The following is a 24,742-nucleotide window of genomic DNA, read 5'->3' on the forward strand; positions in this document are numbered from 1 at the left end:
CTCACAGACTCTGCTCACAGCATCTTTCTTACAGCTGTGCAGCCCCAGCAGAAGAACTGATGACTGAAGCTCATGGTTCTGTGGTTGCGGGTGTGGGTTTTTCACTGTCCCTTCCTTGTCCTATGCCTCTTCCCAGCCACTCCGTTAAGACCCTCTGTCACCATTCACTTTTTGCTGGTTCATACCAGACAGCACTGAAGCAAAGCATGAAATCAATCTAAACTTGAAGATCTACTCAAGGGTTGGAGTGGTGTCCAGAGGGGCAGGACAGGCACTGCTGAAGCTGGCACTGCTGAAGTAGCACTGTTGAAGTAGCGCTGTTGCCTGCAGAAAGGTACATGGCACTACAGTCTACCATGGATTTAAGAAATTTCTTACTGTTTCATTAAGACAGGGGTCTTTACAGTGCTAAAATTAATAAATGTTTGGAGCAAAGGCCAAACAGCCTTTGCCTTAGATACATTGTTGACAGATGCAGTATTAAATACAGATAGCATTCACACCACCTCTTCCAAAAAGTAGGTAGATTATACAAATCTTACCCTTCAGGCCTAAAAGCTTAGATACTGTATGGCAGGGCCAAAGTGCCTCCAGTTGTGTGACATTAGCTACAAGAAACTAAGGAACACAATTAAAACAATCAAAGAAGCAGAAAGCTCACCAAAATATGCTTTCAAAGAGAACAAGTCAATCACAGCAGCCTTATTGGCAATCAGTGTGAAGCAGCCGTAAGTTGTATGGCCTTAGATATATTATACATGGAATTTCCAGAAGCAGGAAGGGTGGTCATGATACAACACAAAGCCCTGGCTAGACCTGTTGTGGAATATTAAGTACAATTCTAGCCACTAGTTTAAATTAATCTTCCTGCAAAAAAGTGTGGAAAGGATTGTCAGGATGGTCAGAGGAGGTAAAGTCTGTCACATGAGAAGAGCTTGGCTTAGTCTAGTGAAATTTAGCTGGGAACGAATATGAATGATGTTTTTAATTATAAGGAAACATAATGAGGAAAAAGAAGAATAGACTTAAACTGCTTATGTTGAGGTTGAAAACCCTGCTCACTACACATAAAACTTTCTGGTGAGGAATAGCAAGATGGAGTTCCTTGGGAGAAATAATAAATGACATGATGCTAATAGTCAACCACGTTTGGCGCTTGTGCTCATATCCACCGCAAGGTAGTCTTGACAGTGGCCAAATAGTCATGTAATTAAAGTTACACTGCACAGCTTACACCATAACAATTTCGTGATCACCCAAGACATGCATCTGGAGAACAGGTACAAAAGAAAGGCATGTGAGAACCCAGGAAAGCCCTATCAGTGAAAACCGATGTAAGATTTCAGGGAAGTATGTATACATCGAACTAGATTAAATACTGCCACAGGATACACAAGCAGTAAAGCAATTCCTGATCACACAACTGAGAAAAAAGGGGCGGGAGAAACTATTTAATACAAGCTGCCACATACCAAGCAAAAAAAAAGTGAAGAAACTTTCCAACTTTAACACATGGCACTAATCTACATGCTGCTTCCCATGACACACTGCAGAACTACAGTCTAGGCTCTAACAGAAACAGACCATATGAAGGAAAATTAGCATAAAATCAAAGATGCAAGATGTACCAATTCCTTCTTAAAAAGAAACAATCCAGTGATTTACAGTTTGAGAGAAAGGTTTCCAAGGCCCTCCCGAAGGAATTCCTCCTCCCTACCATATGTATGCACGAACAACATTATCATTAAACAAATGCTTCCACAATCACAGAATCATAGAATCATTTAGGTTGGAAAAGATCTTTGAGTCCAACCATTAACCCAGCACTGACAAGTCCACCACTAAACCACATCCCTAAGTGCCACATCTACACATGCACCCCACTTTCCAATAATCAGCATCTTTTGTTTGAAAAGTGCATGTTCTGCTTTGATTGCATCTGTGCTACCTCTGTGATATGCTCTAAGGAATGAACCCCATCCCTGAGTGAAGTAGGAAGAGAGCCCATCTGACATTTTGGAAGTTCTTCCCATGGTCAGGAATGTATGTAGTTCTCTCTTGTGAGTGTGAGCTCAGGCTGCAGCTTTATGGTAGCAGTGGCATTCAAATAGTTTCTTCTTCTCTTTTTCTGGCATCTGCTTTCACAGAATTTGTAGAAAGACAATTCTACTTAAGACTTTTACTCCTCTTTCAATTTTGGTTTTATTAATCAATGGATGCAAAAGTTATGGATGGAGAGGAAAAAAGGAAGGAAAAGGCACAAACATGATCACGGAAGACTTATTTCCATAGGAAATGAGTAAAAAATCTGCATGTGGAAGTATAGATTAAACATCCTCTGTTTCTTTTCCAGCTGCTCACCAATACAGAAATTTAATTCTTCTATGACCTTGAACAAGTCACTGTGCCATAGAAAAGTAATTAAGTTGGTCAGGAAAGGTACTTTCCCTCTCTGGTCCTTGTGGATCTTCTTTTATTTCAAATGCCAAGTAGAGGCTTCCTTTTATTATGTGGTCTTTCAGAATTTAGTATAGTGCAGCCTTCATCTTGGTTGCAGCTTCTAAATACTACAGTTACCCAATCATAACATGGAATTAAAAAGAAAACTGTAAGCAAATTAAGGCGTTTAATTAATAAGCAGCAAAATACAGATGAAACTCTAATCTTTTAAATCCATATATTAATGTTTTTTTAATAAGATAATCTCCAAATGCAAACTTTCCGCTAAGTAACCAGGAGATAAAAAATCATATGTTCTTATATCTACTTATTAGAGTTATAGATAAAGACTTGGGCTTTATAAAAGCACAGCAAAAGTTACGACATCCAAAGCTAGCTGCGTATCAATATTTGGCTTATGTGGAGATCACTCTGACATTTATGTAATTATCAGGATCTAAATGGAAAGAGATAAGAAACCAAAACAGCAGTTCTCACATGTGGCTATCAGGAATTTCAGATGTAGTCACCATGTACAAAGAAATAATGACATGATTCCATTTCAACTCCACTGTCACACACTGAGAAAATACCATGCGTTTGCTCAGGCATGTGTAGTCACAGCAACAGCTAGAATTTGTGACCCTCTGCTTTAAATCATGTATACCTGGCAAATCATGCACCAGATGGCTTTAAACTGTCTGCAAAAAACAGCTGTATAAGGCTTTAGTATCATAACAAGATGATAAACATATGATGTTCTTGTGACAAAGTCATTATGATTTAAGCAGTTTGTCAAGAAACTTGTTAGTACTTCTCAGGATCCTATTTTGCAATGGATCTACCACAGCAGTGGTTTTATTTTATATAGCAGAAATTATTGTGAAGCAGACAGTTTTATGAACCCAGGTATCTACTTTGGTGGGAATGGAACAGTGAATGAATCGCAAGACTTTCTTAAAGGCAGTCAGTAATGGTGTTTGGATAAGAAAAGCACCAGCAAAGTAGCTGGGTGTCAGTCACAAAAGAACAGAAATGTCAATTCTCCTCCAGGATTTTGAGAAGTCTAAAACTAATTTATACGTTGACTTGTGTGCAAATTATTTTTATACTGAATTTTTACACTTTTGCTCATTTCAACCTGTAGATTATCTAACTCTAGTCTCACTTCCCACAGTGAATAAATGAACTTCCTATTTAATACTACAGCTGCACCTCAGGAGAAAAGATACCAGAGAAGTTTGTATTGAGAAGATGCAAAACCCAACAGATAGATAGTCCTGCCTTTCACTGACGAAACTGATTCTGAAACTATTTGGTTTTTTAATAGTGTAGCATCCTAGTCTGCCCTGTGATAATTAGAGTAGGTAAATTAATTAAACAAAGCAGATACTTAAGAAGTTCTATAGGTTTCTGCAAAAAAAAGATGCATACAGGATGGCCATTAAAACAACTTGATACTTAGCAAGCCAAATGTAAAAACCACTATGAGCCAGTCTTCCTAGAGTCATTCTGGCCAGAAGTGCAGTCCCTGTAGTATTTCTGGTTTCTTTGTAGTTTCAGAAGGTGTCTCAAACACCATGTGAGTGCCATCATATAAGACTTGAGCTAGAAAACTGTATAAAATAGACACAGCAGAGAAATCTATTTTTAATGTCCTCTGAAATAACACAAGAAAAAAAAAATCCAGATTAAGCTTTTGGTTCCATCTTAGCCAAAAAAGCCAGCACTGAAAAAAGAAACATGGAAACAGTCAGAAAAACGGAGAACTGAAAAAGAAATTCTGAGCAAGATAGTCTTGTATCCCAGCAAAAAACCATGTTTCTCAAGCAAGTGTTGCGAATTGATTCACACAAAACAATGCTTGAAGCACTACAGCAGCACTAATCAGATGAAATGGGAAATCTAGAGTGAGGTATACCACTCGGATATATGAACAGAACATTCAGAATAAGATAACTTACTACAGTGAACTCTGAAAAACTTAAAGAAAAAATGCTACCAAAAAAAGGCCGTGCACTAGAGGCTAATGAACATCAACATGAACTAGTCACAACAGTGACTACACATTTCAAATCCAAGAGTTCCGCAAGCACTGTGAAAAAATAAATTGCACATCCTTCATTTCCAGTGTCTAAAACAATGTTCTAAACAATTTTGCGAAGTATTGGTTGCAGTCTAAATGCATTAACATAGCACTGTACATCAGCTAATTTATCCTGCTTTTAAGAGGCTAATTTGTCTTATCTACAATGTTACCGTAGCTGGAGTCTTTCTGACACCAAAGCTAGTAATGGTAACTATCAGTGTATCACAGGACTGCTTTGTACAGTGCAGATAGGCATTTTCACTGGATGTGAGGACTTACCAATTGCTTGTGAGAAGCAAAGCAGTTTCGTTTTTTTCTGCAAAAGTTTCAGGTTTCAGCTGGGAGCCTCTGAGAGTTCAGTTCAGATCCATCTTCCTTTCCAATATTTTCTTTCTTTCAAGAATGTTCCCTATGTCCTGACCTCCAACAAACACCTGAACATCCGGTCTCTGTGTTGTGGTACAACATGTATGAAATTTGGATCTCAAACTCACTTCTTAAAACACACTACCCAAGGTCTCTGATCTAACACTTCATCAGATGGACTTGATGCAACAAACTGAGCATTAGGCCAGGTCAGAGCGTGGATTCTTATCAATGTGGCTATTTGGGAAGACCCGAATGATAGGTGAAAGAATACTTGACAGGCTAAAAGTCAATTTCCCTTTATTGACAGGTACTTTGGAAAGATCGCAGTATGCACATCACAAAATCTGTGTTTCTTACTGCTTCTTAAAATTGTTAAGCATATCTAGCACTGGTGCAGTGAATCACTTGTATTTTACTTATTAAATATTTATCTGTTTTGTTTTATTTGAAACATTTTTTGGTAAATAGCAGCAGCAATAATATTTTTGAAGACCATATCCAGAGTCTAGAGGAAGGCTCTTTACCATCCAGCTGGGACAGAAGGAAAAAAACCTGTATGATTTCCCTGCAGTTTTGAAAGACATGGTAAAGTTCTTTAGATTTTGAGACATAAAACCACTTAGGGGTGGAGTTATCTTGCCTCAGTATAAAGTCTGTGTTCAAACAGCAAGCTGCTCTCCTAAGCTTTGCTCTCTCACAGTGCCCGGGTGAGTAACAAAACCCACAAAACATGGGTCCCCAAAGATCTTCATGCATTTCTCGTGAGGTAGGCATAGAAATATGCTTTCATAAAATATTAAGTTTGCCCTACTGAATAATGTATATTATAACTTTCTGTTCACCAGCCACGTTTGTCTGTGTTGGCAGCACACAACAGCAACTTACTGCATCTCCCTCACTGCATCGTAACCAATTTTCTGCTGCTCCTTCTCAAAGTATATGCCATATTTCTCTTGTTTGTATCACTTTCTCCCAAACATTTCCCTTTTCTGAATTCTCTTCCCTCTGTCATTTTTACTAGTACACTGCAGGGTAGGTTTTCATCTCCTGCCAGGTCACTCCACTGAAGCACCATCTTGGGGAGTTTTTTGCTCCCAGTCTCTCTCACCACCCTCCCCTTGGGCCCAGCTGCCTCACCAGACACCACTATGTCTTTTAATGTTGCTTTTGCTTTTTATCCTGTCTTGCTTTTTATCTTGTCTCCCCCGTGGAGGACAGGGCTCTCCCGTACATCTCTCCCAGTCCTTAGTCATCTCTCCACCTCCCACCAGTGATCTGCCTCTCCTCGCAAAGCTGTTTGGTTTTGCCCTCTTCTCCTCTCTAAATGCTTCCTCACCTGCATGGGCGGGGGGAGCCCCCCTTTCCTTTTCTCCTCCTCTTGGCAGCCAGCTCTCCTCTGCCCTTCCCTGGGAAATCAGCAGTCCTTCCCAGCCTTGTCCTGGCCCTTACTGGAGGCCCCTTTCCTTCAGTGCACAGCCTGCCCTCCTCTCCTGCCATTTTCCACAAGTGCTGGTGAACTCTCTCCCAGCAGCCCACTGATCCCCAGTGTAAAGGGGCACTCATCCTGGCAGGGATACACAGCGTCCGAGAGTGGGCTGAGGGAAGGCACTCCAAGGGCTGCCAGAACAGTAAAATAAGGATTTCATCCTGAGTGGGCTGTCCCTCAGTGTTTGGGAGACACTCAAATTTACTTCAGCCTGGCTTTGAAAGACAAGGGGTTTGAGTGTGTCTTTGGTGGAGGTCATGTTTGGGCTCAGTCAATAGCAGAGAGGGCCCAGCCTGCTCGCATGGCTCCCTAAGCCTTTGCTGCTTCCAGATGCTGACTCAAATCACACCTTGCTTGAAGTTCTGAAATGTTATGACACTTGTTCTGGTATGTCCTATTTCCAGCTTGTACAGGAAGCAGACATGTTGAAATCATAGAAGAAAGCAAGCCTGTTTGTCTTGTATTTCTGGCTGAGGCTGGAAGTGGAGTGCCAGAAATCAATTGTGTCTCATCTATTGTACAAGGAAGTCTTTTGTAGCTCCTTGCATTGATGTGCTAAATTTGCGAGGAGCTTTGTCCTAGTAAGATTCCCACCCCAACCTGGAAGAGTCAAAGATAGTATCTTCTGATAAGCACTGCAAATTCTGACTCAGTCCAAATGGATCTCAAAGGCCTTAGCAGGAATAGTGAGTGACATGCCTGATGAGTAAAGGCACCTGAAGTGGAAAATATGTTTGATATTTGAGCATTGGCTTACATACAGTGAGAGGTTGTGTCATAGATGTTTTGATACCATCATCATTCAAAACATCTCACAGACGACTCAATACTTCTATCATCTTCACTGGACATTTTACACAGGCAGTACAGTTGCAGAGACCAGATGTGGATGGACCTCAGTTATGGTCTCACAGGTCTAATGATTTTTTGAATTAAATCCTCTTCATGATATAATTATGTTGCCCTTTGATAGTCTGTTTATTGGAAACCTATGGTTTGACGAGTGTTCCTAAGGCACTATGACCTTCAGGCAGGCAAAGAATTAGCACACAATACTAACGATACTTGGGTTAAATGGAAAAGCTAGTCAAGAAGAGAAAATAAAAGTTGGAACTTTTATAAAAATATCCCATGTTGCCTGTGAAGGGTGCAAGTTTCTGAAGTGCCTGGGAGCTAAGATTGCAACTATGCAGGTTCTGATTAAGAAAATATTTGTACATCTCTACGGCCATCAAACATTTTATCTGGCTGATAACCTCCAGTGATGCAGCTCTGTGCATTGAATCAAGTTGTGTTTGTAGATGCTCAACGTGCGACATCTGATATATGCAAAAGCCAGATGAAAAGCCAACAATACCCATATACTCATTTAGGGGAAAAAAAAACAAACCAACAGCTAAAAATCATTGTCAAATTAACATTTGAATATTTTGTAGTTCAACTTCAGATGCCTGTTCAATGCAAGACTATAGCCAGAATGGGCTGTTGTTTTCCAAACCTTTTAATTGACAGATAAAAAAGCAACTTTACAAGACAGCAGATATCTGTGGATTCCACTGCCTGTGTTTAATTCTGATAATAACAATAATAATAACAGATCAATTAAAATATATTATCTGTCTAAGCATATTTTGTCTGTCAGTTCTCTGTGGCAAGAGGTGTCTTCTCTTTAAAAGAATGGTGTGAAGCCTTCTGTGACCTCGTGTGTCAGCATAATTAGGACAACTGATACAACTCAGTCATCAGTAGCATAAGCAGTTGTCCTGGGTTCAGCAGTTGTCCTGGGTGTTTTTTTTTAATTGTATGTTCATGTCACAGTAGAGTTGGGCACTTCTAAATATTTCTAAAGGTGTTCTTCAACAATGGAGCAAAACTTATGCCTGCTCTTATAAAAAATACGAATATGAAGTTAGAGGCTGTATGGAAATAGTTATGGTGGTGAAAAGACCTAACAACAGTCCCTTGATAAACACAACATTTAATAGCAGTACAATATGAATTCCTTGAAATAGAGAGATTTCTAACCCATTGGATTAGAATGGGTTAGAAATAGGTTTCTAACCCATTGGATGGGTTAGAAATAGTCTTGTTTGGAGACCTTATGGGTGCCATGAACATGTGTCTCTTGGATTTGTAGAGGGAAAACTGAAAGAGCATCTCTAGGTCCTGGAATTGCTCATATGTGGGTGAATTCCTCCATTTATTCAGGGTTTAATACTTTTGCTGATGGAAATTTTTCCATCAGCTGACAAAACCCCCTCAGTCTGTCTTTGTCAATCTGAATTGTTATGTAGCCAACTGTTCTGTTCAGTTCTCACACTGCATTTGTGGTGTAAGAGTCTAAGAGCATGCTGTGTCAGCCATGGGATTATTGGTCCTAGATTTTGCAGAATTTCCCATACACACTTTTAAAATAACAGCAGATAATTATGAGAGTTGGCAGATACCACAGGCATAATTGTTTTCAGCAGTTACAATAGATGTTTTAAAAACATTTCCTTATTCAAACCTTTTCAGTTAGTTCAGGGCTGGTGAAATACAATCCTCCCTATTGTCCCTGGCCCTCCATGTATCCTCTGGGTACAGTAACCAGCAGGACCTCCCTCTTTCTCACTCTTTGCTTTTCACCTCCCTATGTCACCTTTTAGATCACAGCTCCAGGTAGTTTGCTGTGCTGCCTCTTGAATTTGCTGCCTTTACAGCTATCCAGCCTTTACAGGATTCTTCAGAAGAATCCTACATCAAAATAACTATGCCATCAAAACCGAACTGTGTCTGGAAAAATAGTTGAACTCATCAGCATTTTATTTCAAAAAGGAACATGGATAAGAAGTTCCATCGGGATCAAAATGTCATACGTTAATGTTGAAGGAACAATGGTGATGTCACTGTCATTTTACTTGCCTTTTCTCCTGTCCTCTCAAACTTGACCTGACCTGCACTTAAACAAGCAGAGATGTTGTACCCAGGACACACTGTAACTTGCTTCTCATGCTAAAAGAGCACAAATAGGCTGACCTCAGCACACAACAGAAATGGTTGGAGTGGCAAAAGGTAAATAATAGTACATGTGATCTTCAGCGATTCATTTGTGCCCATACCCTGCCTGCAGCACAAGTGGCCACACATCAGTGAGACGATAGAAGTCTTCTTTTGTTTTCTATGCATTAATTTTCCTGCTCTGTTTACCTAAGCAGAAGAAGTCATCTTAACAGTTGTTAGTGAGATAAGATACAGAACGTAATACATCTTCTAGTCCCCCAGGAAAGGCTTTTGGTAATTTTGGAATGAGTGTCTTATTCTCTCCAGCATACTCTGAATGTAAATTTGGAAAGAGGAATTTCTCCAAATAATTATAGATTAAATGCTGAATTCCAAATATATTTATTTTCTTTGCTTTTTTGTTGGTGTGCATTGCACACATGCTTTAAGAGATTTCTTTTCTGTGGTTGCTATGGTAAAAAGCTGTCCCCAGTCCTTTTACTTAAAACCCATGAACTGCAATTAAATGTTTAATGTTGTAACATACAACAGCTCTAGTAACACCTTAACAGCTTTGAGCATGAATCTCCATCATTTCAGCAGATGGTGATTTTTGGCATTCTGTGTTTTCAGTTTGTTCTTCTCCTTTATAATGCCTGCCATTACATCTTTTGACAAATGCTGCTGGACTAACTTAATTGCAATTTGAGTACACTGAAGCATTCCTCAGACCTTTTTGTATTTCTGTTAAAGATGACCAGTGCATGAAAAAAAACAAGTTTGTATGTGTATCCCTGGCAGCAATTCTAAAAGCAGATTTTAAAGTACCTTAAAAATCTGCTTCTTCTCATCTGTAACCATAAAAATATAGTCTTGAAATATCCTTAGTATAATACAGGAGCCCTGCACCTCAGCAGAGAAGGAGACATAATTGATTTTCTCCTGAAGAAAGAACTACCCTGAATGTTTGTCAAGAGACTGAATTAAATGAGAGTTACCAAATTCAACTTGTTTTACCAAAGAGAGTTGCTCTTTATTATTATTTCCATAGAGCTGGAGGCTGAATTCTCTATGAATTTTGCTTATTGTTTTTGAAGATTTATGATTCATATAAATCCCTTTCAACATGGAGTATCAATCATATTTAGAAAACAAGTTGACTTTGTCCAGAAATTATCAAGAGCAAGATTGTCTGGTGAAACTTCTTCAGCTGCTTTCCCTTTTCCTCCCATATAATGTATTTGTATTCCATTTATTTTTTTTAGAAGTGGATTCTTTGGACTTAAAATTACGACTGTTCTTCATTTTGCTCCTTGAAGAGATTTTATGTACTAAGCAGGCAGGACACTTCAGATGTAATTCTGCAGTACAGGAAAAAGTAAATTTTTACTTTTTGGTACCTTCAGCAGCAGCATTAGCATTTCTGCTTCTTTAGGAAAAGAAAACAGCAGAGAAAAAGGAAAAGAACAGTTTTCCCATAATCATAAGAAGATAATTTTGCAGTTTCAACTTTTAAAATATGAATGTCTCATTCACAGCTATTTCCTGGCTGACTCCAGGTTTCTATGATTATTATTTATTCGGTGCTGATAGTGTGCTTGACATTGTGCAAATATAGAAAGAGATATTCATGGGGACTATCTGCCAGGATTTCCTAGTTGTTAGTGGCAGTGTTAGCCTCTTTGAGCAAAAGCTTGAGGCTGTCTTTAAAAAGGAGATGTTTATCCATCCTGCCAACATGTAGCTTCATACATACGACCGTGGGAAACACTGCTCAAATGCATCCAGCAAGGCTTTGGAAGGATGGACCCAGTGGAATTTAATTTAATTAGGGCAGCAGCAGCGTGTGGTAGCTCTGACTGATCAATCCTTTAAGACCAGTAGTGATATTTTCAATAGCTGGAAATTTTTTAGGGAAAGGTAAGTGGGAAGAATCAATCCTCCTGATTTGGTACCTAAAGAATCAAAGAAGAACTCTTTGCCTGAATGCTACATGCTTTTAAAGTCCCGTGTCTTCTGTGAAGTCCGTGAAGTCCATGAAGTCCTTTGTAAGTTATGTGTAGGACCCACCAGCAGCCACCATGCTTAATTCACCTGGACAGTGAGTAATGTTGGTGTCCCTCAAGTTGTTGATGCCGTTGACTGACATCTGCCACTGGTTTTGTTAGGAACATCTTCCAAATGGTAGCAGTGAAGGTTTTTGCAGGGACATATTTCCCAGGTTAGTGGCATTTGACATATACCCCCCCGCCCCTTCCCCCCCCAAAATAAAAAATCATAGTCTAAATGAGAGGATTGTTTGTCTCTTTATTAGAAAAGAGATGCCATCTTTGAATTTCCTCTCCAATGGAGCTGTTCTAATAGATGGCATCTTTAGTGACTGTTTCTTGACCTTTTACATGAAAGAGCAGACAATTTGCTGTTTTCTGTTTTGTAAATGAAGAATGCTTTCCTCATGATCATTTAAAAAAATAGCAAAACCTCCCAAATCCCACAAAAAAAAGAAAAAAAGAAAAAAAGAAAAAAATCCCAAACCCCTAAAAAAAACAAACCCCCAAAACCCCAAACCTAACTTGCAGTGAGGGAAAAGGCAGAATGCAAGTACTTGTCCTTGTTTTCTCCCTGGCTAGGATGAGCAGTTCATTATCTGGTCCTTTCAGACATCCCAGCAGAATGAATGGATGATGACAGTAAGCTTATCTCTTTGTCTGAGATGGTGATACTACCCATCCAAACACACATTCAGAGGCCTTTGTTAGAGCAACACAAGTCATATGTAGGAGTCAGTATCAGAAAACCCCATTTCCAGAAATGGACACATCTGCCACGTATTGTACAGAAGCAGCCAAACCAAAAAGACTCGTAGAAAAATAAACAAACCTCTGAGGGATTTGAAAGCTGAAGTCAAACGTATTGAGCTCAGTTCAGAACTGTGAAGAAAGTTAAAAAGGAATATATAAAATCTAATGTATAAATTACAATTCCTGTATTAGTCATAGTTATTATATTCTAAATTTTGTTTGGAAAAGAAAAGGGAATGCTCAGATTTCCTTGCCTCTCCACCTCCCAAAAAAAGACTTCTCTTTGCTTGCAAGTAATTTTTCACACTGAGCAAAATGTCTGGTTTAAACTCAGAGGAAAAGTTTAATTAATTCTCATTTTACAAATCCTCCACAATATTTATTCAAACGATTGGCAAATTCCAGGAAGTTCACCCATCCCTGAAAAAGAAGTTTTGTAAACAAATCTGGCAACAAATTTATTTTAACAGCAGCAACCTTACTAATCTGTCAAGATGTAGTTTGTTACTGACATTTGATTAAATTCTTTTTGCTTAAGAATGGGAAGTAATTTACTACAAACAAGCCATTTAGCTGGGACATGTTGGCTGCCCCTCTGATACTTCACAGAACATTTAATTCAGCAGAAAAAAGCTAATAGTAGGCTCAATTTCTGTATTCACAGAACAGCAACAACATCAAAGGTTTAAGGGTCTATAAAACCCATTTATGTTGTATCTTACAACCTGGAGCAGCATTACTACACATCCTCTGGACACAAATGAAGGGAGTGTTTTAGGTTGTGGTTCCACAGGAACTTTCTTGCCCAGACCCCCTGTTTCCTGGCCATTTCCTCCCGGCTGTTTCATCCACTCAGTTCTTACCCAGCATCAATTCATGGATCCAGCTCCCTTTGTGGCAACACTAACCATTGTGTGGGCATATTAGCCAGGGGTAGCCCAGGCTGAGGTGAAACAACTGAGTGGTCTGTACAGCTTAGGGTGGTTTTGTCAAGAAAAATGCTTGTGTCCAGAAAATGGTTTATGTAAGGAAATGGTCTCAGAGGTTTGCAAATTATCAATAAAATAAAATGGCTAAACCCCACTGTCTGCCATTACTGCCAGTTGAAACAAAAGATACATAGGTGCTGTTGTTAAACATCTATGGACGTTACCTTTGTCTGCATTAAGACGGTCCATCCAAATGGGTTGCTGGGTGTGGGAATGTTTTGGGGTGTCCACTTCTTGATACTGAAAGGGATTTGGCATGTCATCTCACTGCTGCATAGGAAAACAGTTTGTGATTTTATGTCATAGCTTCATAAAGCCGCATGTGTCCTGAGGTAAAGGCTCAACTGGTACAAATGTCAGTAGAGCCATGACAGTCTGTACCAGCAGGTAAAATGTCCATCCTTCCTGCCACTTCCCCTGCTCCTTCAAACCTAAAAGGTTGATCCAGATCCCAGTGAAGTCAGTGGGAGCTTTCACTCTGTTCTGGATCCAGTTGTAGGCAAGTATGCAGCCTCTTAAGTACAGCAATTAAGAAATTGAGCTAATGTTAGTAATCCTTTCTTGCTTGCCTAGAACACCCAAACTGTCAGAGGTAGCCTTTATCTCAGGCAAAAGCCTGAGGAAAACAGCTGGGTTTATGTTGCATCTGAAAGGTCAGTCTTTGTCCCTGTGGACTAAAAGGTATGAGGGAATTCCAGGATTTGCTGCCAGCTTCTTGGTATTTATTTCTGGAAGCTGTTAGCTTAGATTTTTTTAGCTAATCTTAGTTATGGGGAACTGAGATGATAGAGTGAGGGTTTTAGAAAGTCACATTTCTAGATACTTTAAATGTGTTTATATAAAAATCTGCCGTCCTTGCTTTTCATGTTCCTTTTTAGATGGAATTTTAATTCAACTTTATCTATGGACACTCAGGACACTGCACATATTATATTTCTTTTCTAATACTCAGAATAAGGACTTTGCTAAGTGAACCTCCCTTTAAATACCCCTAAAAAAAACCTGGCAGAGTTTGACATCAGTAACTTTATACACTAGAATTTATTTTGAGACTTTTTGTTACCTAAATAATCCTCATTTGGGGAAGTTTGTGGTACTAATTTTTTGCAGCATATTTAAATCAGAGTAGAAAAGGAAAAATCCCCTGTAAGGATTTATATTTGAATATGTGAAGTAATGAATTTTAAAATATAAGGAAAAGAATTTAGCAGCCTCTTGCTTAATTGGGATTCATGCTATTTAAAATAAAATGGAGCAGTGGGTGTCTCAAATATTCTAACCCTTCTCAGGCTGAAAAATTATGTTCTTTTACATTATTGATTCTGATTCTGTCTGTGATTTAATCCTTCTCTTTACATGGTTAAGGAGTAGAAATAGTGGGAAAGTCACAACCACAGGCAATAACATGGCAATTAACTCAGAGGTACTGGTGGGACATTTAAGCAATTTTAAGTCAACACATATAAACATTAGGTTTCTGGCTTGAAAATCTGGGCATTGTTTGCAGCTGGAAGATTTGGTTGCTTAAGTGATTTTGATTTTCAAATTGCATTTGAATATCAACCACTGGTTTGAATCTGCTCCAGATGGGCAGTGACTGAAAATTGTTATAATCTGGCACATATTTGGTAGCACAGATAAGTGAGTTGATGGCCTCATTAAAAGTATCTCAGACATATGCACTGATTAAAAAAACCCTCATCTCCAGCTCAGCAGAGTCTTGGCTGAGGGGAACTCAACTGCTCTGAACCCCTAAGGGGTCTTTCTGGCATGACAACAAGAGGAAGTTCATAATGCTGTTGCACACAGAGGTGAATATAAAATGTGTTATGGTCAGGCGTGCTGGCCTATTAGCAAATGCAATATGGTATGGGCCAGTGCTTGTTTCCATTGTAGTCAGTGGGAACTCCTGTGTGGGCATATGTGTCCCCTCACCTGAGTGAGAATCACACAACTGAGATCATGGACATTAGAAGTCTGGAAGTGGTATTTATTTTTCCACCAGCAGGTCATCAAAATTATTAGCTACCTGGTTAACAAATAGTACAGAAAGATAGGCACTAGGGGTTGAAGGAATTTGAACATCAGGGCTAGCCATCCCAAACCCCCTTTATTGTCACTGTGGAGAAACAGATATTTCAGAAGTACAGTGCTTCCCTTCTTAAAGGTGATGGTTAAAGTTGATCGCCCTGGTTGTGCCCCTTTGTTTCCAAAAGAAGTCTGGGGTGATTATATATCATTAATGTACACAGGTGGATGGTTTAGTTATTTCAAGGTAGGTAAGGCAAATCCCATACTCCACATCATCCTATCATTCTGACTGCTACTTGCTAAAGCACTCTGTGAGTACTTTGGTACTTTTTTCACCTCTGAACAACTGTGAATGGGGTCTCTCTTCCAAAGCACTATGACTCAGTTCCCACAACACACTGTCATTTTTTCAAGGAGAAAATGTACCATTTTTGATAACAAGCTTGGCAAAGACACTGACTAAAATGATGTCCCTGGCACAGAATGTCCCCTTTTTTTAGTATGCTTTGTAACCATTGCCTACATGAATTAAATGGCTCTTTTCTGTTTAGACAGCTGGATTTCTGCGTGGCACTAGATGGCAATATTCCCTCAGCTCCAGCAATGGTCAGGGAGCCATACACAGCAAAGGGACATATTCTGACCTTGTTTCCTTGTTATCACCCATGTAGCTCTTATTATAACAGCCAGGTTTTATGTGACTGAGGTCAGTCTGGGCTGCAGGGTTTTTTTCTCTCTGTGCATTCACCCAGCATTTACAACTTTACAGTTCTCTGTCAAAACATTTGGTGGACAGTTTGCTTACTGTATGGGGTCTTCTGTGTCAGTAAGAAAACTCTTACTGGTCTCAGGCTGTTCCCTGGTGTTGATGTCCAAATCCACAGGCAAGAAGTATCTATATATGGAGTATTGCACTGGTTTCCTGCTGCCTTTTGCCTATTACTGTGGTTGGAGACTCATTCAAGTCATTACTCAGATAAAATGTTGTGTCATTTCTAAGTGGCTTATTTTTTTCACACGTTTGCTCTCAGATAAAATAAGCACAACATAAACTCAGCAACTGTAAAAAAAGGAATTCTGTGTCTGTATCCAGATGAATATGATCCTATCCCTGTGTCATATTTCTAAAGGCTTTCTCTAGTCACAGGTCTTACAGGCAGCAAGGAACAGAGCTAGCAATGACTATTGTGTCTTTCTCCTTCGTGTTTCTGTCCTCATGTCCTCACATAGCTGAGTAAATCGTGATACTACTGTGTTGGGTGTTGCTAAGCATGACAGTGGAGCAGAAACAAAAATGAAATGTCAAATCCTCAGGCGGTATCAAGCGGAGGATTTGATGTATCATTTGATGTATCTGATCCGTGGTCATGGTAGGACTAAGACTGCACCCTGTGGTTACCATCAGTCAGCTGATGGGTATTCATTTGATGGGGGCAGAAGCTTACAGGAACACTGGAAGCACAGAACTCTGAGCAGTCATCCTGCAGTTATTTAAGGTCCTGCATTAAAAAGTATTGTCCCAGTCCAACAGCCAGACTGCAGTTTATACTGTGAAACAAACAGGGAAGAGAGAGCAATATCCCTCCTTACTTCCTTACACACATCTGCTAGATGCCAGGTACAGCTACAGAGGAGGGCAGAAGTCACATCTTCCCCAGGGGAAGCCTATACCTAGGAGGTATATGCAGTACTTCTCTTGTCGTCACTGGCTTTGCTTTGCCATGCCAATACCTGGAGGAGAATGTCCTCTCCCAGCTATGTTAGGCTACAGACTGCTGAGGAGAAATGAGTCAATTCAGCACTCTTTGGGACTTGAGGCAAAGCTCACTGGAGCCCTGGAGCAATGAGCCAGAAACTCTCCACCTCCAAGTGAAACTCCACCGCCTGAGCCCTCATTCTGTGCCCAGCCATGCTCTTTTCTGTTAATTGCACACTTCTTTGTTTTGTTTTGTTTTCCCAAAGCAAATAGAAAACATTTTATTTGTGCTAAAAGTCAAGGTTGCATTTGCAAAGTATAATCAATTCCCTTTTGCTGATAAAATAGGTAAGATACAGTATGTTTCATGATGCAAAGATCTGTTTAAGCCATTCTTGGTGATACGTTACAATACTTGACTAAGTGAAGTGCATCACACTATGTACATAGAAACCTTGGAGTTTCTGTACCCATATTTGCACAGAGCATTCTTTCCTGTTGCTTTTGCATCATTTGCTACTTCACATCCTTGTTTATATATTTACCAATCAGCTCAGGTGGCCCAGCAATTACAGTAACAGACAAACTTGTAATATGCTGTATCACAAGGTACAAAGTACAGCCACATGGATTCAGGCCCTGATCCAATATCCAGTAAATTCAGAAAAAGGTCTTCATTGACCTCGACACCTTTTTTACTGAATCTTTACTTGCACTAAAACATTTTGGAAGACAAATCACACAATTGAACAAGCAACATACATGACTGATGTGAACAAGTGACATAATTTCTCACAGGTACTGGATGTTCTACACCACCACACATTTTTTGTCTTGTACCACAAAACACGAAGTAGTTGCTGATAACATCTACTTTTGCTCAGGTGAATGAATATTGAAGCTTGTGTTTCACTGACTTCCATTTTGTGTTAATGCAGAAGAAAATGTAGTATTTTTTAAGCAGCACAAGAACTTCTCAAAGAGAAAAACATTTGGCAGCAATGTGCTGTTTACAGTCATGATGTCTTACAGTCATCAGGATTAAGACTGATAGTGGGACCAAGAACTCTGGCTCTTCTTGACTTCCTGTGTGGTCTTGGGGAAATCACTTGACCTCTTTGTATGGAGGATTGAGGTACATCTGGAGCCTTCGTGAACTTATGTCCTTGTAATCATCTGTCTGCCTCAATCCACATTTGTCAAGATGGAGTGGAGGGAATGGGAAGGATCAGAACAATCTCCTCAATCTTAATGCCTTACATACTCCCAGTCCTTCTAAAATAAGTGCTCATATTCTTCATGGCAAAAGACAGACTCCCAGGATTCCTTCTTTGCTGGCAAATGTTTTCATCCCTTGGGTGTATAACTGCTTTAGCAATGGGAGAGCTTTCTTTCAGCACTGACAAGAGCATTGTTTTGGGGCTTCTGTGTGAACTTACCCAGATTTTAAACTGTTCTTTTCTTAAACCTCAATCCCACCAAAACTTCTTGGTGAAATGGAATCAATTTGTATTAACAGACACCTCAAGTTAATTGAGTGAGTGTATGTGTCCACAATTTAATGACAGAAAATAAATGGCCCAGATATCTGTCTGTGATTATTTTTGTGTAATTGTGTGGGTTACTAACCTTGCTAAACTGGGATCTCTTTGAGTGAGATTAAGGTAGCCTGGGTAATACTCATGACTTTTAGTTTGCTCTTGTCCCTCACAAACGGTACAGAGGAAGCTTTTAGCAGAGAAATGTAATGCAATGGTGCGTAAGTTTTTGGTGTAGGGTGCTAAGGTACTGTTTTAATATTTTAGGAAAGGTTACCAAAGCAGTGAATGGAGAAGCTGTAGTGTTAAAAGAGAAAAGAGATTAAAATAAAACCGGACAGTCTAGGTAATTTAATTAGTGAAATAACAATAAGAAATAGTCTTGAACTGAGGTTGTATCAGGTGTGTGAAAATTCTCCTTATGCTGCTCAATTTTTGGTGGATAATTACCATAGTTAGAGCAAACTGTCTCCTTTCCTGTGAGTTGGCTAAGTGGAAGAGAGCCACTGATGGCTGAAATCGCCATTAATGGGAAAATTATGTCTTGAACCTGTGATGCATTTGAGAAGTGAGAGAACATTTCTTTCCTGTTGACAGACTGGAAATCAATTGAGAATTAAATGCACAGAAAAAGGATTAATGTCCTGAACCTGCACATTTTGTTTAGCAAGTAGGCTACTTCTCTGAGGCTGGCCTCTGGCAAAATACCTCACTTTCCTGAGAACGGGCAATTGGAAGCTTGCACATCAAGTTCTCTTCTGTCCCACCTGGTACCTCTCTCTTCCCATGTTCTTTTTCTCTGCTTTCAGCCTAAGACCAATGCAGTCTTTTGCAGCTCAATATAGCCCTGGCAATGTTCAAGGCCAGGTTTAGTGTGAGGTGTCCCTGCCCATGGCAGGGGGGGGGTGGAACTAGATGATCTTAAGGTCCTTTCCAACCCTAACTATTCTATGATTCTATATTGGTCTTTCCTCTGGAACCAGGACTCTTTAATTTCCTGAAAGATGTAGTGTCTTCCTCACATTCTCCATCTTACCTGGTAATCCAGGAGACATTTATTCAGAAGTACATTTTTTTCTGCACTGATCTAAAGTACCCAGATATCAAATCATCTTGAAAGCCAAGAATGATTAAAACACCAGTTTGTTCCTTGATCTTTATAATTTACTTCAATTAAATTTTTTTCCCTCTGTTTTGCCTGCAGACTCTGGTTGTATTCTTGCTTGTGCTGCCCTGATCTCTCTTCATCTTGCTGCATTATAATTCCAGGAATCTCATTCCTGACCTTCATGCAGCGGCAGATCTACTGTTGCCACCTCACCAGGGAACTTCTGCCTTGCTCGCCTTTTCCTACCTCATCTGTTGCTAACCAGCCCTGTATTTGATGATATACATGTATTTATTTCTATTTTATTTTCAATCTGTTTGGGGTCTCTTTTAACTGTGGCTGCTTTTTCACTTTCTTCCTTACAAGCTGGCAGGATGAATCAGAGAATCACAGAAATCCACTCAGCAGAGAAATGTAAGAAAAGAGGGATCTAAAGGACCTACTGAGACATACTGGCGGTGACTGAAGGAAGAAGAAGGAGCCAGAGACCCTCATACACACTGCATCCCTTTGAGCTGCCCTCTGCACTCTCTTCCTTCACTGTGTGCTACTCTTGGCTCTCCCCATGTTTCCCTGGACACCTCTACAATCTCTTCTCACAACATGCTTGAACCACGAGGCTTAACAGGGCATACCTGAAAGCCCTCAAGACATATTTAGAGAGAAAACAGAAAATAACTACTCTATGGGTATTCACTTAGCACCTGAAACAATTACCTGTTACACTTCCATGTGAAGCTGGGGAAAGGCTGGCATTTCAAGCACATGTGTATTCCATATGCTTTTGCCATCCGTGTCTCCTATATTGCCTTATAGTGTCTCTATCAAAAGATGTGCAGAGGAAAGCCTTATTTATGTATATGGACACTGAGCTCTTGCTGAAAATATATCTCTGTGGGTTTTCAGATGAAGGAAGAACAACAACAACAAAAAGTTGGAAAACGCATTTATAGGAACCACCTCGCCCTCCCCTCGAACACAATACCACCAAAACCAGCTCCCCAGATAAAATCCTCAGCCTAAGAAGTAAGAGAAAGAAAATAAATGACAAAACCTGTGAATTCTGAATTCTGGAAAAGGCCTAGCTATTGAGCATAGCATGGAAGCAGTTCTATCACTCAAGCTAGACACTAAACAAATTTATGCATGTATCTGAAACACTGGCTACTTTAAAACCTAGCCCAGCTGTTTCTATAGGTCTTTCAAGATTAAAAGAAACAGCAGTATCTAGATCGTACTTTGCAACTAAAAGGAAGGAATAAAGCTAGCAGCAGTTTTACAGTGTTCTGATTATTAGTAAAAGATCACAAGCTTGTTGTACTAGCCTCATTCATGCCTGTGCACAAAGACCTCATCTTTGTGAGATGTCCAGTCAGATCAAAATCTTCATTGTAGACAAGGAAATGCATAGGAAGGGGTGGACAATGATCTGGTAGGTAAAGGGACAGGCTAGACATCTTCAAATATAAATACATTTACATTAATATCTTACCAGCATAACTGTGTCATTTGAGGGTGAGGTTTTTCCATGCTTTTTTTTTTTTTTTTTTTTTTTTACTAACAGAAAGTCTAAGCACACATTTCCTGGGGCAATGGAAGACCAGCTTCTTCAGTACTACATGTTTATGCAATGTGTGCTCCTAGATGATACAGCGTGAACACATTCACTTTGAACTCAGGCTTCATCTGGACCTGGCAAGGCTCTAGAAGCACTTTAAAATAGATGCAGATCGACCATCAAATGACTGTGCCTTATGGTTCCCTAAGCCAGTATCAGATATGTAGGTATGGCTCTGTTCCAATCAGTAGGTTTTACTGATGCATCTTTTCCAGTTTCATTGTATCAGCAGAATCCTCCAGGGCACATTTATACAACAGTTTAAGGTGAGCATGCAGCAAGCATAGGCAATGCCTGTTCCAGTGTTAAACTAGCTGTTCATGTTCAGCATATTCAGTGAACATGCTCATACTACATAAAACACAGGAGCAGGGGGCAGAGCTTTCTGAACTAATGTCAGCTTTCACTGGGACAGCCAGAGTGTCATGCAGAACCATAAAGGGATGCTAGCTTAGCTCACAAATTAGTATGGCTTCTCCAGAACTGTGTTAAACCTGAATCTCTAAATTCTGCCTCTTAGCAGAGCTCTTCAGTTTGTGTGGAAGTGCTCAAGGATCAACTAGACGAATCCCCGATCATCTGATCTAATTAAGCCTGCTTTGAGCAGGGTGCTTGACTAGATGACCTCCAGAGATCCCTTGCAACCCAAGTTATTCTATGAGACTATGCTGATGCACTTATACTGCAGCCAGGCCCAGTTTTAGTGTCACCTCTGTACTATGCTCCGTGAAAAAATGCTAGGATTGCCCTTAGATTTAAAACAAAAGAAGTTGCATGGGTGTATTGTGGTCTAGCTAGCTAAATGCCTGATCTAAGGGTGCTAGTGCACTTTGCATAGCAGTCCATGCTGTTCCAGAGACAGCTGCAGCAGAACTAACTTCATCACGTACATACACTGCAATCTCACTTCCAGGTACGCTGTGTGTTGTCCGAGTAATTCTCTGGTAGCCAGAGAAATGAGAAAACTTCTGGTTCTTGGTTTAAATAACAAAGCATGAGTATTTGATCCTGACATATGAAAACAGCACCTCATTTGCCAGAGCGATGAAAGCAGCATGGTATTTTCAGATTTAGAACACGTTAGATTCTTTTCATAATGCTTCAAAAAATACTATTGCAGTGAAAGGACTATTAATGATTGTTTTCTAAAGTGTTGCCCAGGTCTGTGGATGGAGTGTCAGCAAGGAGCAGTTCTCTGACAAGCAAACAAGCTGAGGGTGTTTAGAAACTTCCTTAGAGACATGGGTCCTTTGTTTTGTTTTTTGCTTCACAGCATGACAAAGAGCAAGAATTTAGGTGGAGCTGATGTAAACTAGGGAAAACATACCATGATACTCCTTCAGTTTGCATCCTGGGAACATGAAGAACAGGGTCATAAAGACAATGAAGATCATGCTTCTTCTCCTCATCTTGCTGGGAGTAGTATCTGGTAAGAACATGTTTTCATTATGCTGCTAAAATTATAACACTGTTGGCTGTTATTCTTTCTCTTGGGAGCGTTATAATGCATATTTACGGATCAGACACAGATGGAAAAAATCAAGTAACAATTATTTCCTACTGAACTAGATTGAGCTCTGTGGTTACAGCGGTATAATAAAGAAGAGACTATGGCTCCTTGCTAAGACGCTTTGCTGGATGAAGCACTTGGTGTGCAGTAGCTGCTGCTCAGTGTGACAGTGTTGGAGTAGGAAAGGAGGTCAGCTCTCCAGGAAACAATATCTAGTATTGATACTCCAGTATTCTCTTCAGAAATATTAATTACATTTCTCTCTGATTGCATAAACCAAGCAATCAAATGGGACCAAACAGGTAAACACTTGTGGGAAATACTAGTAGAGTAATATCACTGTCTTTGCCCAGTGTAAAAACATGGGAGATTTGCCAATATGAATATGTGCACATTAACAACTTAAAGCAGATCATCCAACTGCAGTCTGGGTGGCTCATGGAACACTTGGTTTGCTTGTAGTAAGCTAGCTGCTCAGGTACAGTCACTCAAGGTTCAGCTCTCAAGGAACTGAAAGATTTCTGCCAAGCCTCAGGAGCTTCTCAGCATTTGGTGGTTTTCCTGATGTCCCCAGAACTATGACCGGGACACTGCATGTGAATCTCAGCTTTCCTTTTTCAAGCCTGCATGTTTGTGGAGAGAGAAAAACATGAAAGTGTGACTTGAGCACAATGTAAAGGCTAACAGATCACAGACTTAAACATACATGTACTTCCCAAAGCCAGTCTCATGCTTGCTTTCACTTGGACTCATCTTTTGTCAATGTTTGGGGCTGGTAATTCTGATAAATAATGTATTAAATTGCTTCAGGCATGTTTTGTTCTCCAGAGTAAGAAGGTAAGCAAAGACTTGTGGTATGGAAGGGAGACTTCTGTAAAACCAAGTAAAAAAAAAAGAAGCCATTTACGTGCAGTACCGAAAATTTCAGTTAAAAATACAGAGCAAGAAGAAAGAACTTGTGATTTAGAAAGACAAATCCCGAATAAACAGCCAATGACATCTTTAGAGACAAAATAAAATAGCAACTCTTTCCTTTCCATGTTTCTAAATGTTAAAAATTATTTCATTTATTTTATGAATGATTTCCATTAATGAGCTGTGGTTTGCTGAGGGAACTGGATTTATCAGGTTCTGTCCGCAGGAGATTATACTCAAAGTTCAGCTCCATTTATGGAAATATATCCCCAGAAGCCCCTCCCAGCCCAGTCTCATTTGGATGGGTAATTTCTGTTTATGGTGAAAACTCAGTCCTTCACTGGGTCGTGCTTCCACTGACATAGACCAGTAACAGCTCAGCTGAACTCAGCCCTACCGGAGAATCAGTGTGACCTGTTCAGATTAACTCTTACAGGCAGCTCCCACCTCACACTCTCCCACATCTCACCTGTACCTTAGTCACCTGCAGAGAATCTCCAAGGCCTTTTGGCCAGGGTAATTCCATACAGATGAGTGATCCATGGACCTGCTGTATCTAGAGTGTGGGAGCATGGGAACCTCCATGCAGCTCCAGGGAAGAACCTCAGCTCTGCCTTTTACCAGTGAGGCCCTGTGTGAGGAAGTGCTCTTCCCACACACAAACTCCCATCACACCCTAGTATGTTCCCACAGCCCATGTTCCCTCTTTCTCCTCCCCACAATGCAGGAGAACTGGAAGTGTCTGATGGATTCATGCTGCTCTAAGAAGTGCTCCAGGAAACCCTGCAAGTGCCTCCTGGGGTGGGATGCAGGAAGAAGGGAGACCATGTGACTTCATGCTTTGCCTTGTGGACTCTTCGTCTACTGAGATTAGTTTTGATTCTCATGTAGTAAAGGCACAGGGATCCTAAGTCTTCTGTGATACTATGGCGAAAAGTTATTTAAGAGGCCAGTAACAGGAGCAATGTCTATCACACAAAGGCTATACAGGGGCTATCCCTAAAATGTTCCCAAATTTCCCTAGGGATGTAGGGAAAAAAGCTTTTTTGCTAGTCTGGGGGAAAAGTCACTAAGACTTCTAATGTCATTGGAAAGCATTGGACCTGAACTGTCCCATTCCAAATTAAAAAGCCTGCTTCCATTTGAGGAATGGCCTTTTTGGTAGCTGATG

At 40.0% G+C, this 24,742-nt stretch overlaps 1 protein-coding gene across 1 annotated transcript in view; it reads left to right on the top strand.

Annotated features, from left to right (window-relative positions):
* Nucleotides 1-22,397: 22,397 nt before the first annotated feature.
* The window catches only part of CDHR3 (cadherin related family member 3), a 38,989-nt gene continuing 36,644 nt past the window's right edge, over nucleotides 22,398-24,742 (top strand). Inside the window, exon 1 of the mRNA XM_061467411.1 lies at nucleotides 22,398-22,575. Coding sequence (XP_061323395.1) covers nucleotides 22,506-22,575 — 70 coding nt within the window. The 5' untranslated portion in view covers nucleotides 22,398-22,505. The remainder of the gene's footprint in view (nucleotides 22,576-24,742) is intronic.

The sequence above is a fragment of the Pezoporus flaviventris genome, unplaced genomic scaffold (assembly GCF_033815535.1).
Source record: "Pezoporus flaviventris isolate CSIRO_AGI_PZ_B2104156 unplaced genomic scaffold, CSIRO_AGI_Pfla_v1 ptg000045l, whole genome shotgun sequence".
NCBI lineage: Eukaryota > Metazoa > Chordata > Aves > Psittaciformes > Psittacidae > Pezoporus > Pezoporus flaviventris.